The 16,487-nt window shown below is 40.0% G+C and overlaps 1 protein-coding gene across 1 annotated transcript; it reads left to right on the forward strand.

Moving 5' to 3' along the window:
• Positions 1-68: 68 nt before the first annotated feature.
• LOC117752788 (integrin alpha-M-like) lies at positions 69-13,913 on the forward strand. Its single transcript, XM_034570408.1, has 31 exons — positions 69-248; positions 1,893-1,995; positions 2,118-2,212; positions 2,322-2,392; positions 2,599-2,713; positions 4,891-5,018; positions 5,169-5,314; positions 5,963-6,113; positions 6,654-6,804; positions 7,063-7,136; positions 7,263-7,383; positions 7,744-7,877; positions 7,967-8,113; positions 8,205-8,417; positions 8,893-9,026; positions 9,527-9,669; positions 9,778-9,932; positions 10,053-10,178; positions 10,310-10,383; positions 10,587-10,728; positions 11,361-11,459; positions 11,541-11,620; positions 11,706-11,792; positions 11,896-11,965; positions 12,373-12,471; positions 12,598-12,678; positions 12,757-12,867; positions 13,027-13,140; positions 13,222-13,332; positions 13,546-13,646; positions 13,775-13,913. The coding sequence occupies exons 1-30, from the start codon at positions 212-214 to the stop codon at positions 13,642-13,644; spliced, it is 3,411 nt and encodes a 1,136-aa protein (XP_034426299.1). The 5' UTR covers positions 69-211; the 3' UTR covers positions 13,645-13,646; positions 13,775-13,913.
• The last annotated feature ends 2,574 nt before the right edge of the window (positions 13,914-16,487 follow it).

The following is a 16,487-nucleotide window of genomic DNA, read 5'->3' on the forward strand; positions in this document are numbered from 1 at the left end:
GCAAGTGATGACATATTGTGACTATAACCCACATTAAACAGAAAGGGTTAGTATTGTGACCCCACCTACTTCGAGTTCCTCTAACCTCAACTTTTAAGCAGTCCTTTCACGATTTCTGCACACGCAGTAGTAGAAATAGTCACCTCTCTTCCACATACATTCATGTGAGCAAACCATCGCACTTTATGCATTTTTCCGACAGGATAACACAATGGCCTGGATATTTGCTGCTGCAGTATTCATGTCAGGTAAGAAAACTTGCAGGTTTTTCTCTTACATTGTCCTTTTTTTTTAATAAAATAATACACCATCCCTACAGATGTAGAAAAAGTTTTCCTATATATTTGTGAGGCAGTAACAATGTAATCTATTTTGTTTAGTGACATTTAAAGTGTTCCTGCAGAAATGCTAGTATTTGCCTTGTTTTAAAAACCACCAGAGCTAAAGGATGAATGAACAATAATAACAATATTTAGAAAATATAGACCACACCCCAGACAGACCCCAGTCTCCATATTGATCCCATTTCAACTGCTCATACTGGTAGATACATCGTTTTGACCATTTAGATTCATTGTGTTTGTTTAACAGCATCTATCATTCAAATGACCTGCGTGCATGTGCTACATGAATAGATCAGGTCGGCAAGAATCTGGAAAATAATCACAAGAACACATGAGAAGAGGCTAAACTATCATGGACCCACCCAGTTATTATCTATATCTGCTCGTCCTGTGCAGAGAGGAGACTGGAGACATTGCTCACCCCTGACTCCTCAATCTTTAGAGGCAGACATCCTGAATTAAAATGGTGTTTTACATTTAAATTGACCATAAAAGAAGCTGGCTGCAAAAAAGCTATTAAAGCTATAAAAAGTCATCATAATGTGCGTTTACTAAATGACTTGTGAAACATTCTACTTATCTATCTCCCACATCTATTTTGTGCTATGTGTGTGCTTATATGTGTTTACCCAGTGTAAGTTAGTATAAAGCTGGTTTTATTAAATGGCTTAAAATACAACCAAGAGTGTCAGAAGCAATGAAAAGCAATACAAAGCAGCACTGGTGACAAGAAAAAGCAGAACCTCAGGTTTTTACTTTTATGCAAGATTTATGCAAATATACACATGATGTTCAAAACATACAAGATACCAAAATAGCATTAAAGTCACAGACATCAGACACATGAGGTTCAACGTTATCTGTTCTCCTGCTGTTCACCATGAGAAAATCATTTGTCAGACGGTTGAAGAGTTCGTATCATGTTGACCATTTTTGGAGAATCCAAAAAAGGAAAAAGAAGGCAGACTTCACAACAAAAAATCCCTCAATGTACAATAATAGCACGTATAGAAGGAAGTCGTGCTTGTTTCCATGTGAAGCACAACACTATCAGTATTTGATGGTGAAAAACAGTTTCTGCTGTTACAAATTACTCAGAAGTTAACAAAGAGGTAGTAGCTGTCTCATTAATGTTTAAATTAATTATCGTTTAGAGCCACTATATCTACCTGCAAGTTCTTACAAACATCTGTCACAGACGTGAACAGTAAAAAAACACAAACTCAGTTTCATTTTATGAAGAATCTTCACAGCAGATAAACCAGGTGGGATGAACACATAGTTTTCTAACTTCACTGTTTGAGGAAGTCCTTCTTAAATTTAAGTGAGTCTAGAGTTTGAAATGCTCTGACTTTGGTGCCCCCTAGTGGTGTTATCCAAACAGACAATGTGGTAACCCTCAGTTCACACCATTGTAAACCAAACACAAACTGAATGCCACACATGGAGTCTATAGATTTTCCTAGAGACAAAAATTCTGATGAGTTTTAAAGTTGTTATAACACTTCATCAAATATGATTCTGATCTTATCATTTCTCGTTTCTCAGTGTTGAATACGGCTCTATGTTTCAATATCGACCCCGTGGCTTGGAAGTCCTGGGACAACAGTGCCGCAGGGTTTGGCTACCAGGTGGTGCAAAGACAGTCAGAGTAAGTCAGTCGCACGCCTCACAGCTGCAATAACAAATGGCATTTCTTGATAGAAGAAAACAGCTGCACGGCGCTGACGAGACTGATTCTGTTACATATTTCTCTGGGTTTTATTTCCTCAGCGTGCTCATCAGCGCTCCCCTTGAACAGTATTCACAATTGGGAAGGGGGAAAATATACAAGTGCACTACAACCTGCAGAAGTCTGCCATTTGAAGGTAGGCGGCTGTTAACGTCTCCAGAGAAAGACCAGAAACAGGTATTTTGACACCAAGCATTCGTATCATATGATCATCGTAACACAAGTGTTCAATGTTTTCTATTCAGTGCCAGAATTTGCAGTCAACATGTCCCTTGGTTTGACAATGACGAATGACCCCATCTCACGAAACACTATGGTGAGTGGTTAAACTTCACAGATTTCCAGAACATAGTTAAAATCAATATAGAGATCAGTCAAAAGTCCAATTAAACATTTGATATGTTCACTTCTTATCACTTTCTTATCGCCTTGCAGCTTGAAAAACGGTTGTTTTAAGGGGCGACTACACAATCAAATAGTCCGCTAATTCAATCAGGATGATATGATCTCGTTTCTTTTCAGGCATGTGGCCCAACCATCCCAAAGGATTGCAAAAGTATCACCATGTACAGCGGCGCATGCTTCCAGATCGACCAGTTTGATCGGTTTGGATCCGCGGTGCCGCCGTCCTCTCCAGGTGAGTTTGTGAAAATGTCCCATGATACAGGTAACGGTGGGAATTACCTGCTGATATTGCCACTACTCAAGAAAAAGTACAAGTACTATGTCACTGTACTTATGTTGATCTTTCAAGCATCTGTACTTTAGTTGAGTGGTTTTTTTCTGATGACTTTTGACTTTAGGGTTAGGGTTATTTGTATTAGGGTTTAATACAAATATCCGTACTTTCTACTGTCTTAATTTATTTGTGGGGAATTATGTCTGTGTTCTTATATACATGACCACTCAAAGCGCTTTACAGTAAAGTTTATGCACAGACATTCATACAGTGCATCTATGGGCAGGACTCTTTCTATGAGGGTTTCAGTATCCGTATCTTGTCCAAGGACACTTTGGAATGCAGGGAAGACTTGGATCGAACCGCCGACCTTCTGGAGACCTTCAGATTTCAACCTCAATAGACATAACACAGAAAAGATGACTCCTTGTTGTATATCTATCAGTGCAATATCACTCATGACGTACGTAACACGGCGTAAAAAAAAGACGTATCAAGACAAAACAGACAAGAGAGGGAGACTCAACCGCAAAGAGGAGGCACGGCACATTTGGCCGAGACGAGGAGTGACAACATGGAAGAAAGTGAAGAATCAGCCAACATCGCTGAAAACGTCCACGACGAAGCAGAACAGAAACACATTCCCCATCCGTGGTGTTATTTAAGTGAAGAGTTCTTCATTCAAAACATTGTAAACTTTTCCTCCTGAACATTTATTCATGCTCACCAATGTTTTCTTGCTTTTTATTAGATTATTTTTTATCTTATTTGAAGTGAGAGTAGTTTAAGTCAAATAGTCTCAGTGTTGTGCCATAATGCATTAAACGTGATACCATAAAATGGTGTGCCTTTCGGCGTTCAATAAATTTGGTTATCAAAATAAAATATAAAATATTAATATTGTATTATTAATATTAAATAATAACTTTAATTGATTAAAGTTACCTCGGGGCACCACCCTTCAAAGGAAGGGAAAAGATAGCCAATTTATTGAATAAAGTCTCATAAAGGTTCTAACTACAAATTTGGAACTCTGATTAACAATTAAATCAATAACTATAACCAAAATTACCATATAGATAGTAAGCTAAGTTGAAGGATATGGAGTTCTTGACAGTGTAGAGGTTGGCAAAATTCACTTATGCAACATTAATGAAAAACATTTGTGAAAGAAAACATTTATTATGAATATAATAAAGTATAAAAACACAAATTACTAACGGTCTAATTGCTAAACAAAGATAGGTATGTGTGTATACATGTGTGTGTGTCTGTGTGAGTCAGCGTGCTTTCAAGATGGTGGCTGGCCAAAGAGATAACACCCTTCCCCCACCTATTGGAATGTTTACGACCCGTCCGCGGAAAGGGGGAAAAGGAAGTTGCTGTGCAGTTCGCAGTTTTGTGTCGTCTTGCTGGTTTCTGTTGAGCTGTGTAGCTCAGTTGCTGGTTGAAGTTTTCAAGCAGGACATCGAGTCGCTGCTTGAAGGGTTGATAGGGTTAGGGTTAGGGTGAGCTTGGATGGCGAGGAGGTTTCCTTGGTGAGATGAGCTGGAAGCTGCACCTTTGTACTCCTCTCGAAGAGTTGGATGGGAAAAGAAGATGTGAGCTGGAGAAGAGGCTCGACAGCCTTCCCTCCTGTGGAAGGATCGTAGGAAGAGGCAGAAGAGGCTCGACAGCCTTCTCTCCGTAGAGGGAGTGTAGAAACAGGCTTATATTGGCCCGGTGACCTCACAGGTCATGGGGTCCAGAGTGACCAATGGGAGTTGAAACCTGTGTCCCTGGGGGGGTTTTCACCCCTCTGTGTGAAGTTGATGCCCTCTGGGAGACTGAGTTCCTTGCTCTGGTTTTTGATGGCCCCTGGGAGACTGAGTCCTAGAGGGCCATGCTGCTTCAGGCTTTGATGGCACATGTAGGCCGAAGTGTGGTTTCACAAAAAACCATGGCCCAACATCAGTTTGCTTAGCTGTTGGAAATGACGTTCAGAGGGGCGGACTAGATGGCTGCAGTGTAGCTCATAAACCCTGCCTCCTCCATGTTAACAGACAGGACAAAGTACACATCAAATAGATTTTTGTCAAAGATGTGCTATGTGGATTTTAACAAATGATTCAGATTCTGGCCCGTGTCTTTGACAGAGTGCAGAGCCGAAGCAGATATTGCTTTTCTCTTGGATGGTTCAGGCAGCGTATTCCCTGGAGATTTTAAAACAATGAAGAATTTTGTGAAAACACTGGTACGCCCATTTGTGGGAAAAGATACACAGGTATGTTCCCAGGACGATGTTCCCACTGCCACTTAAACTATTGCACACACTCAGAGAATTCACTGAAAGATCAAATTCTACAGTTTGTCACTGCCTCCATGACTGTTAGATATTATTTTTCTTCTTCTTCTTCTTCTTCTCTCTTTGCAGTTTGCTGTTGTCCAGTTCTCTTATGATGTCACTGTTGAATTGAACTTTCGTGACTTTTTCTCATCTGGACAATGGGAGTCGGAAATCAATGGAATAAGACAAAAAGGCCACGGAACTAACACAGCTAGATCCATCCAATATGTGGTGTAGGTGCTGATGTGATAATGTATATGAAATGGTGGTTTAATTTTTGACACAGTAGCAGTTAACACACTTTTGAGGGTGTAGTTTGTGGTGTTGTGTGTGTAGTTTGTCTACCGTGTTGTGGACGAGACAAACCCCAAACTGAGCTAGACATAAAAATAGGGCTTGACAATATGACCAAAACTTATACCAAACTTTCCACATCAATATCGATAATTATCACAATAAATGTCACATTTTAATTTCTGTTAAGAGTAAAAACAGTTTTTTGCTCCTAAGAGAGGGTTGTGGTTTTAAACAAACTTGATAAACAACAAAACATTTTTCAACGTATGTGTTATACCTCCTCAATTTGCACAATGTATAAGCAATATAGTGACTGAACATTTGTTATATTGCTATTGATGGAAATTATATTGCAATAATTATTGATATTGTTTAATTTTCCAGCCCTACATAAAAATATTTAGATTTATATTCTTGGATAAATGGTAAAGCTAAATGTGGGAAATGAAGTCAGTTGCATAATGAACATATTTTCCAAACATAAATAAAATGCAGATTTCCAAGAGATGAAATTGTTATGTTATGTTATTGACCAAAGAACTGGACAAACGTGTATTGAAATGATATTGTTTTTGTTTTGGCAGCCAAAATGTTTTCACATCAGCAGGAGGTTCTAGACCAAACGTGAAGAAGATCCTGATCGTCATTACTGATGGAGAATCTACTGACAGCCATAACTTGCCAAATGCAATAAGCTTAGCTGAGAATGCAAAGATTGTTCGATTTGCTATTGGGGTAAGTTCAGTTCATTCCAATGAGCAAAATGTGTTTTCCAAAAAAGGCATTGTTTGTGTTTTTACCATACATGCAGACATACAGTTACATGATACTACCCTGTGGATTTTAAGTGAAAGTTCATAAATAAGAAGTTTACAATCCTTCACCACATCTCATTAACACCAATTTTTTAAATCTCTGCTCTTGCTGCCTTCAGAATTGATTTTGAAAAAAGTTTATTGGTTTAAAAATCTCTTAAACCTATTTATGTGGATATCAAACTCAAGACCTACCTTTTTAGTCAGACTTTTCATTGAATTTTACTTATTAATCTCCCTCTTAATTTGTCTTTTTTACAGATATATCTTTTCATACTTTGTTATTTTTGTATTCAATGAATTACTCTCTTATTTACCTTCTCTGAATTTGTTTAAATCAATACCTTACTTTTTAACTCTGGTTTCGTGATGAGTGCAGGTGGATAAACTATCTATGAACGAGTAAAAAAATCAACTCAACTTGAACAGCATTAAAACTATTTTCTCAACATGCCTCTAGGTGGGGGGAGCGTTCGATTCCACAAGGGCGAAAAAGGAACTGGACTCTATTGCATCTTCGCTCTCGACAAATCACGTGTTTCGAGTAGAGAGCTTTGACGCACTTGATGCAATAACGAAGAATTTGCAGGACAAAATCTTCTCTATTGAGGGTACGGATGTAAACTTACAGCTTAAAATCAAATTTACATTCTCAGTTGACAAATATTAGCGTTGATGTTGTTTATTGGGCTCCTTTCATGACACATGGCACATCCAGTTCTTATGTTATGTTTTCAAACACTGAAATAATAATTATATTATAATAAGTTGAACTTGTTTATACGAGCTTGCCACTGTAAATCCATTCAACAACAGCGGGTATGTAACTGTGGGATTCAGCTCAGTGCTCATTTCTTTTGCTGTTTCAGGATCTCAGTCCACTGGAGAGACACTGAAAATGGAAATGGCTCAGGCGGGATTCAGTGTGGCTTATGTGCCAGGGGTAATAATAATCAAAGACACCGACACCTGCCTTTGTGATAGAAAGGCTACACACAGGCGACATGTTTTGACTCTATAATGCATTTAACTTTCGCTTTTGTGGGCTGATTGTGGTTCTGAATTACAGGGAATTCAAATGGGCACTGTTGGCGCCAACCAGTGGAAAGGAGGCTACATGGAATACACATTATCAGGCCAGAAGCTGATTTCATATGAGCCTTTGTTCATGTTACAAGACAGTTATCTGGGTAAGATTTTACAGTAATAACAAACTAATACACACGTGATTAGTACTTTTCTACTGTAACCCTCCCTCCAACGCTAACGACACGAATTGAGCAAAAAAAGGTAAAAAGGCAAATGAAAAACAAGGAGTCAGAAAGTACTGTACATGCAAGGGTCATGTGAGTAAAACATGTTCACATGTCATACATGAAGCTCCAAAAATCACCAAAGTTACATTTAAAGGTAAATTAGAAACCCTTCAAAGAAAAGAAAAACACTACACCCACTACTAAAGTTAGTTAGTTTTTATAAATGACTCTTTTGTCAAGTGTAGCTAAACCTTTGGATGTTTTGATTTATTTGCTTTGACTCTTAAATTTCAGGTTACTCCATGACTACCGCTAGAACCAGACAAGGCCAATTGACAATTGTTGGCGCTCCGAGATATCAACACAGAGGACTTGTGATGGCAGTTCGTGGACGGATCAATCAAAAGATTGATCCCTTCCCATGGCAGGTGCGTGGTTTCTGATCGGATATATAGACAATAAACGTGTACATAGATCTGGAATAAACAGTCTTGTTTTCTTCTTGTTTCTTAAACAGTTTCAGACTGGTGGATATTTTGGGGCAGAGGTTCGTGCCATGGATGTGAACGATGACGGATACACTGACCTAATCCTCATATCTGCCCCTATGTACAAGGAAGCTGATAGAGAGGGAAGAGTTTACGTTTGCGGTTTAGCTCATTTGGTAAGTGACCATTTCTTCTAGTGCCATTAAATTAAATTTTTTTTCTTAACATCCAGGCAAACGTTGACTCTCCTCCATATATTTTGAACAGATGGTCGAGTGTCACTTCGAATCTCCGTTAGTGCTGAGAGGGGATGAGTCCGACCAGGCGAGGTTTGGCTCTTCTCTCGCTGTGCTGCCTGATCTCAACGCAGATGACCTCAGGGAGGTGGCAGTTGGTGCACCTCTGGAGAACGGTGGTCAAGGCAGCATCTACATATTCCACGGCGAAGGAGGAAGCAGAGTCAGTTCGACTTACTCACAGGTGACTAGGCTCAAAAAAAATGTCAATGTCCCCCTCGGGTGAAAATCATAAAAACATATTCATATGTCAGGGTTTGACATGATCAAAGACAAGAGTTTTTCCACCATAAAGCTGCAGTAAACAAATGCCAGTTAGAAAAATATGGATACAGCCGGGGTTTGTGATGTCACAAACCTAAGAAACCAATACTGTCAACTTGTGGGTGTGGCCAAGCAGCTGAAAAAGGCTCTTCACCTGCAGGTGGCGCTGTGAGGGTTGGGATATTGGGGGCAGGGCCTGGGCCATAAGGTATAGAGTTAAGTTGTTTCAAGGCCGTGAGGGGAATTTTTTCATGTCAAACCTTTTGAATATGTTATTATGAAGAACAAAGAAGAGTTTAAGGGGAATTAAGTGGGACTGTAACAAATTCAGTCTGTGAGGCCTAATTCTTTTCGATAGATTAACATGTTTTATCTAAAACACTTAAATTCCACAGAAAATTGCTGCCTCTGAAGTCCGGCAACAACTTAGGTTCTTCGGTATGTCAATCAGTGACTCGTCTTTTGACCGCAGTGGCGACAGTCTGCCTGACTTAGCAGTGGGGTCAAAGGGCACAGTTGTCTTACTCAGGTTTGTACAAGATTCTACTGTCTGTCATTATTACAGTCCTTTGTTAACCTACTGCTTTTGTTAATTTGTAAACTTATAATTTATAAGTTTATCATAATACAAAAATATAATTTATAGCATAGACTGTATAGATGGAAGGTTTGTTAGCTCCCAAAAGTGAAGCCAAAGCTTCTTGATTACCACCTGGTGGCTGGATGCAGTATATGTCAAAAACCTTTACATGAAAAGTTTACAAACCTTTTTTTGTCTCAACAGTGTCACAGCTCTTGTCAATCAGATTTATTTTTCTCTTGAAAGTAGTTCACCTCGTTCTCCATGTTCGTTGATAGGACATGGCCCAAATTAAACAGTCAGAGTGCACGTCAAATAATGTTTTCTCACATTATTCGGTAGATCTTATCACACTGATGTTTTTCCAAGTGTTCGTTTTTAATATTTTGTTGATTTGATGCTATGAAAACGTGGTGGTCCTCATTTTTTCCTGCTCTATCCATTTCCAGGTCAAAGCCTGTGGTAATGGTAGAGGCTACGATGTCGTTCAACCCAAACCAGGTCCCTACAAAAAACCCAAACTGCCAGAACCCACTGGAGAACACAGCTGAAATCTGCTTTACCATGACCAAACTTTCTACAGTTTCCACAGGTTACTCATTCCTCTCACTTTTCTTGAACCACAGAGCCAGTGTCTATCTGTTGACATACATGTCCGTGTACATGAGTAATATGTAGATTCAACCGTCATTCATTCCAGCTGGAGCAAAGATCAATTATACTTTAACACTGGATGCCACCCGCAAGGTCCCAAACAACAGAGCTTACATCAAGGACAAACAACGAGAGAAGACCGGGTCAATTGAAGTTGACTTACGAAGGCCAAAATGCTTCCCAGTGAAATTCTTTATTCAGGTGAGTTGTAAACATCAGATTATATCACAACCCAAAGAGGTTTCCGTCTGAAAAACAAAACAAAACAAACTCACGGAGTTCAAACTAACGGTATTTCCCAACTGTGCCCTCCTCTCGCAGGCTTGTCCTCAGGATGCTCTCAATGCACTTAGAAATGAGCTCAGATTCACCTTTGACGGTATTCCCTCTACTACAAACCTTAAACCAAGTCTGGCCCAGCAGGCTCAAACTACCACTTATCATTCTGTAAGTGACCTTTAAACAAACTTGCAATAAATGTCGATTTAACTGAACAGAGTGAGTAAGTGAACAGCTTTAATTTGAACTTTTATGAATTCTTGTCATTGTCATGTTTTTCTTCATGCTCTCTTCCACAGTTGAAATTTGAGATCAACTGTGGCACTGACAACAAGTGTGTAGATAACCTGAAAGTGGATTTCAACTTCAACAGGTGAGAACCAAAAGTGAAGCCCAACCTATGGGTGTGGGCAAGGTTACATTTCTCTTCTCTACAAGAACATGTCTGGCATAGTAGACTGTGAGCATCTAGCTGAGGGGATCGCTATAAAGTGCAGCCTCACCGAGCTGCTAGCACAAAAGGAGACTATTAGATTGTTGTTTTTCTGTGCCTTCACCTTCCCTTTTCTCTGTCAGCTCCTCAGAGTTGAAGGTGGACATTGATGAACTGTTGGATGTCACAGTATCAGTGGAGAACCGAGACGAAGACTCCTACAACAGCTACGTGAAACTTACGTACCCAGCTGGGCTCTCCTACAGGAAGTTCACAGGTTTGCAGGTAAGGGCTCATTCGTTTAACGGTCACTGCCGACATACTTCCAATGCGTCGTTTACATTGGTATGGTTGTTAAGCTGTACATCCACTAGAGGGCAGCACCGAATCAAGAGTTTCAAGTCTCTCCTCACAAAGTTCCGCCATTGCTGAAATGTCTTCCTCATGTCCTGTCTCGCTTAAACGATTGGCTACATTGCCCCCTATGATTACCGGTGGTACTGCTCCATTTTGTCTGTTTTATCAATATCCATAAACCTTCAGAAGATGTGCACAAAAACGAAATAAAGATTAAATGAATGCAGAATACGGACAAGGCTCCATTTTACATATACATATCTAGCATTGAGCAAAAATTAGCTGTAAACCATTAGCATCTGGTCTGTTATAATGGATTTCTTGACCATGTGTATCGGTCTTGATTCACAACAAAACATCTAAACTACGGAGACTGGCTATTCTCAAAATTATGCCAAAATATCAAGATGGCAGCACCCTTACTTTTAGGTTCAGGGTATTTAAGGCTCATTCACGGGAGGAAGTGGAGACACATTGCTGATTTACAGATACAGTCTACCGCTCACACAGCAATTCAGCTTTAAATGTGCTGTTGTTTCATTGATTGCCTTTTAATGAAGGGAAGAATCGAGTGCAACTCCTTGGACAGTGAAAATGGCTTATCACGAGGAATGACAACCTGCACTATTAACAACCCCATTTTCAAGAGCGACACTGAGGTTTGTGTTATTTGTAAACAGGCATCTCTTCCCATTGCTGCAGCAAAACGCAGAGACAATCTCACCCCTCTTTCATTACAGGCTTTGTTCACCGTCTCCTATGGGATCGAAAGCAACAGACGATTTGACAGGAAGATTTTTATCTCTGCAAATGCTTCCAGGTACTGTGCCTGTCTATAATGTTTAATATTCATATTACATCACTAATACATAATTCGCAGAGTTAATTTCACTTCTCTCTTTTAGTGAGAATCAGGAACATTCCACTTCAAGTGAACTTTACCAAATGAAATGGTTGGACGTGAAGTACATCATTTTGGTCACAATTGAAAGGTTTGGTGTTTTTATTTCCTGTGTTAGTCAAAGAAATCACATTAAAATATTAATAATTTCAAAGTGTACACTCTATTACCTGAAATTAAAACATCTGTTTCAGCTGCCTCAGCTACAACAACTTCACATCTGGAAAGAACGATGTGCTGAAACCTCACAAGCAGTCAATTGTGGTAAAGTATCTCCTCACATGATCATATCCTTCGCCGAGGCCCAACTGTCCCCTTATCAAACCAAATTTAAATTCACTAGATCCTAGATGTTTTAACTAGATCTGCACCAAATTACACACGCTCATCAATATCAGCCCCCTAAACGTGCCTGGTTTAGTTTCAAGATCCATGAAAATAAGGAAAATGTAGAAAATATTGCAATTTTAAAGATTAAAAAAGTATACACATCAAGATTTAATGGATCCTTTCACCAAGTTTCTTTCTCTTTTAAATCCTTCTAAATATCAAACAAACCCTGATGAAAACATAATCATCTTGGCTGAGTTTAATAACTTGTTCATCATCTGGATCCTGATGCTTGCTCAGCCTCTTCAGATCAATCCTTTCCTTTTCTCCTCTTCTGACAGGTCACAAACAACATCAGGGCGCTGAACTTCACGGTGGTGATCAAGGTGCCTGTCAAGCTCGGCGATAAAGACATCTGGGTGGATTCGAGCAGTTTGCAGGTGACGTTACTGATCCCAGAAAAGTCTCTCATGTCGCTGTTGCAGCCTCAAGAACGGGAGGGACGTGGTCACATGAGAACCACATCTTGTCGTCTGTTAAACTGACGCAAACCTGTTCTATTCCAGATTCCAGACTGCCGAAGAGAAGCAGACGAAGAACGTACTGTCACAGACTTTGTTGCTATGATAAAGGAGAATAATGTAGTGGTGAGTATACTATCTACAATTGGGGATTGAAGTACTAACACAGTATTACAACTTCTGTCATCTCTTCCTCACCCACAGGACTGCTCTGTAGCCAGGTGCAGAGTGTTCAGGTGCAGTAGGTTCATGGGAAGACTGGAGAGTAAAAAGTACAAAATCTCTGCCAACATCAGTTCAGGATGGATAGAGCAGGTAACTGATGTGCATGTGTCACATTGTAACATGCATTTTGAAGTATTTTACAACTGATGCTCATTCTAAAGTGGTAAAATTACAGTAATTTACTAAAGAAATTGAACGTCACCAAAGGTAACGTCGTTCTCATCACGAAGTCTTTCATTTTTTAAACAGATTGGACTCGACTCTGCAAAATTCCTCTTGACCAGCACGGCTACTCTGGAGTACGACACAAACCAGTACATCTTCTTTTCTACGGGGTCTAATAACAAGCCTCCGATTCACAAGGTGATTCCACATTGTATTTATTTTACTTGTCTTTCTAATAAGCTTGATTTTGATCCACCTTCATGTCATTTCATGTCTCAGATTGAAGCCAAGATAGAAGTCTATCCACAACCAGATTTCACCAAAGAAATCGTCGGGGGATCGCTGGGAGGGTTAGCTCTGCTGGCTCTACTCACTGCTGGCCTGTATAAGGTGAGACTCTCGAAATATATACATTATTTTAGTTTATTATACAGCCTTATGGAGTCAATGAACGGTGTTCCACCCCCAATAAAAGTAAATGAACACTATCCTTTCATTTTTGAACTATTCAGCAGTTATTCTCTTCTTTCCCTTCATGTATGAAGCAGCTTTAATGCAGGATCGAAATGTTTTAATGTCACTTTCTTTCTTTTCTTCTCTCAGGCTGGATTTTTCAAGAGTAAATACAAAGAAATGATGAATGAGGCAGAAGAAGCAGCAGAACCAGGGGCTAATGAAGCTGCAGCCACACCAGAACAATAAACATCACTGGCACTAGAATGGTAGAGGACATATACCACTGCCAAGCCCCAACAGTCCTCTTACATCAATCAAGCCGCACCAATTTGTTTATTATTCCTGCAAACTATCTGTGTTCCTTTGTGTTTTTTAGGTGGAAGTGAAAAAAACACAATGCACTTGGATCTGCTGGCTTCTGCTTATCATCAAAACTGCTACATTAAAATATGCTTAGGAGCAGCTTCTCTTGCTAAACTGAATTGCTTTTTTTTCTGAATGAACGTAAATAAACATTTGTTTTATGCTTCATTAATAGTTATTTCATGACTCAATATGACTTTTATAATGTGACTCAAAGAAAATAGGCATGGTTTGATGGAACAGAGAATAAATACTCTACCTCATTCAGCTGGATTAACACATTTTGAAAAAATTCGCATTTTGCAGTACAATTTGTCTACAGATTTCTTACAGTAAAATACCTTCTGTTAGGTATATAAACATTTGATTGGAAGTGCCTCATGGTGTATTCTCTTTTGTTTGACCTGAGTATTGTCAGTGCATTTACAGTATTGGACTATTTCACGCAGCTTCAACAAATACCACATCATTACAACAGGAACATGGAGGTAATAACGACAGCAAAACTAAAGAACAAGGAAAATGCTTTTTCTGCTGCATTTGCTGTTGTAGACGTTGCAGGAGATGGCATATCACCAACTGTCTCCTTTAAGAATGACCCGAATCTTGAGGTTTTGGCAAATGACTGAATATCTGCCCGCACGGATTTATTCCCACTCATTGTGACAACGGCCGCCTGGAACCAAGAGGAGTCTGATTTGCAGAGCAGAGGGCCGCCCTGATCCCCCTGCAAAGAGAAAAAGAGAATTCAACATCAGTCAGGTCCTGATCTGAAACCTTCTTCCCTGATGAGAAGAGCAATTCGATTTCAGAAACTCAGGTGGATGGGAAACTTTTAGTTTTTACCTCTATGGCATAAGTGCAAATGTTGTCTGAATCAGAAACGCTCCCACAGTTTACCACTTGAGTTTCAAGGTCTCGCAGACTTGAGCCAGCTTTGTCAGCACCTTAAAAACACAAGAATACAGTTTTTGTGAATTTTCAGTATATGTTGTTGTGCAATAATGCATTAAACGTGATAACATAAAATGGTGTGCCTTTCGGCATTCAATAAATTTGGTTATCAAAATAAAATATTGATAGTTAATATTAACAATATTTATATTAAATAATAACTTTAATTGATTAAAGTTACCTAACATTAACTTTCAAATAACTTGTAACCAAAATATCACAACACAAATCAAACTTATAAACATCACAAGGAATCGAATAAACAGTCTTTGCTTAGCCTAGTATAATTATTAAGCCCAGTTGTGTTACCCGTCCGTGGAAAGGGGAAAAAAGAAGTTGCTGTGCTGTTCGAAGTTCTGTGAAATCGTCTTGCTGGTTGTGTGGCTCCTGCCTTCGTGGTTCTGTTGGGCTGTGCAGCTCAGTTGCTGGTTGACGTTCTCCTGCAGAGAGGTTGGTAGAGCTTGGATTGCGAGGAGGTTTCCTTGGTGAGATGAGCTGGAAGCTGCAACTCTCCTCCATGAAGTTGATTTGAGTTGAAAGAGTGAGCTGGACCGTCGCCCTTCTCATCTGAGAGAATTCGTGGAAGGAGCGGTGTGCTCCTCTCGAAGAGGTGAATGGAAAGAGAAGATGTGAGCTGGAGTAGCCAAACCTCTCCCCTGGACGGGTCGCATGGAAAAGACTGAAGAAAGGGGGAACAGGCCTTATATTGGCCCGGTGACCTCACAGGTCATGGGGCCCAGAGTGACCAATAGGAGTTGAAACTTGTGTCTCCTGTTGGTTTTCACACCTCTGTGTGACATTGAGGCCCCCTGGGAGACTGAGTTCTGGAGGGTCTGGATTTCTGCAGAACAAAGGGACATGCGGCTTCAGGCTTTTGACTGCACATGTAGGCCGAACTTTGTTTCACAAATACCATGTCCCAACAATGTCTTACACATCATGAAGCCTGACTCATGTCAGTTACAACTTAAAATCCCATTAAAACCAGGCCCTATTCAGACCTGGTGTTAACATCTGTTCTGAGAGGACTGATCACAAGTGCTTTAGCATTCGTGCTGTGGCTTTTGTACTCGTGCTTTTGCATTCATGCTTTCTGTCAATGCACTTGTGTGAAGCGTCTCGACAAACCACACATTTGTCATCACACAGCAAAAATAATGAGGCCCCATGCATCCAAGATCATCTCCCAACGTGGTCTGCCTGATCAGATCTCAGGACGCATTTGGGTGCGTGCTGACCACTTGTGATTGGATCACTCAGGATGGATGTTAATACCAAGTCTGAGCAGGGTAACATAGCTTGAAGGATCCTCACCTCCATTCTTACTGCCCTTCCCCCAGCCTGGCACCCAGCATCGACTACCAACGGGGAAGGATCTGTCATTGTTGTCATCCAGACACACAGGCTGGATATAATCTATGTAGCTGACGGGTTTCTCGAGCTGTAGTACAGCAATGTTAGAGCCTGTAAATTTGCTCAGTATAATCTTCACAACACCCACAGACATCTCAAACTCTTCAGAACTGCCCACAAGTCGCTGGCCAAGAAAGACTCTCCACTCGAGAACATTTGGACTGGAGCTGTAAGGAGTATAAAAACATTATAGCCCACATTAAACAGGAAGGGGTAATCTTGTGACCCCACCTATGAGTTCCTGTAATCTCATTGTTTGAGCATTCCTTTCACGATTTCTGCACACGCAGTAGTAGAAATAGTCACCTCTATTCCACATATATTCATGTGAGCAAACCATCGCACTTTATGCATTTTTC

Source organism: Hippoglossus hippoglossus, chromosome 19 (assembly GCF_009819705.1).
Source record: "Hippoglossus hippoglossus isolate fHipHip1 chromosome 19, fHipHip1.pri, whole genome shotgun sequence".
NCBI lineage: Eukaryota > Metazoa > Chordata > Actinopteri > Pleuronectiformes > Pleuronectidae > Hippoglossus > Hippoglossus hippoglossus.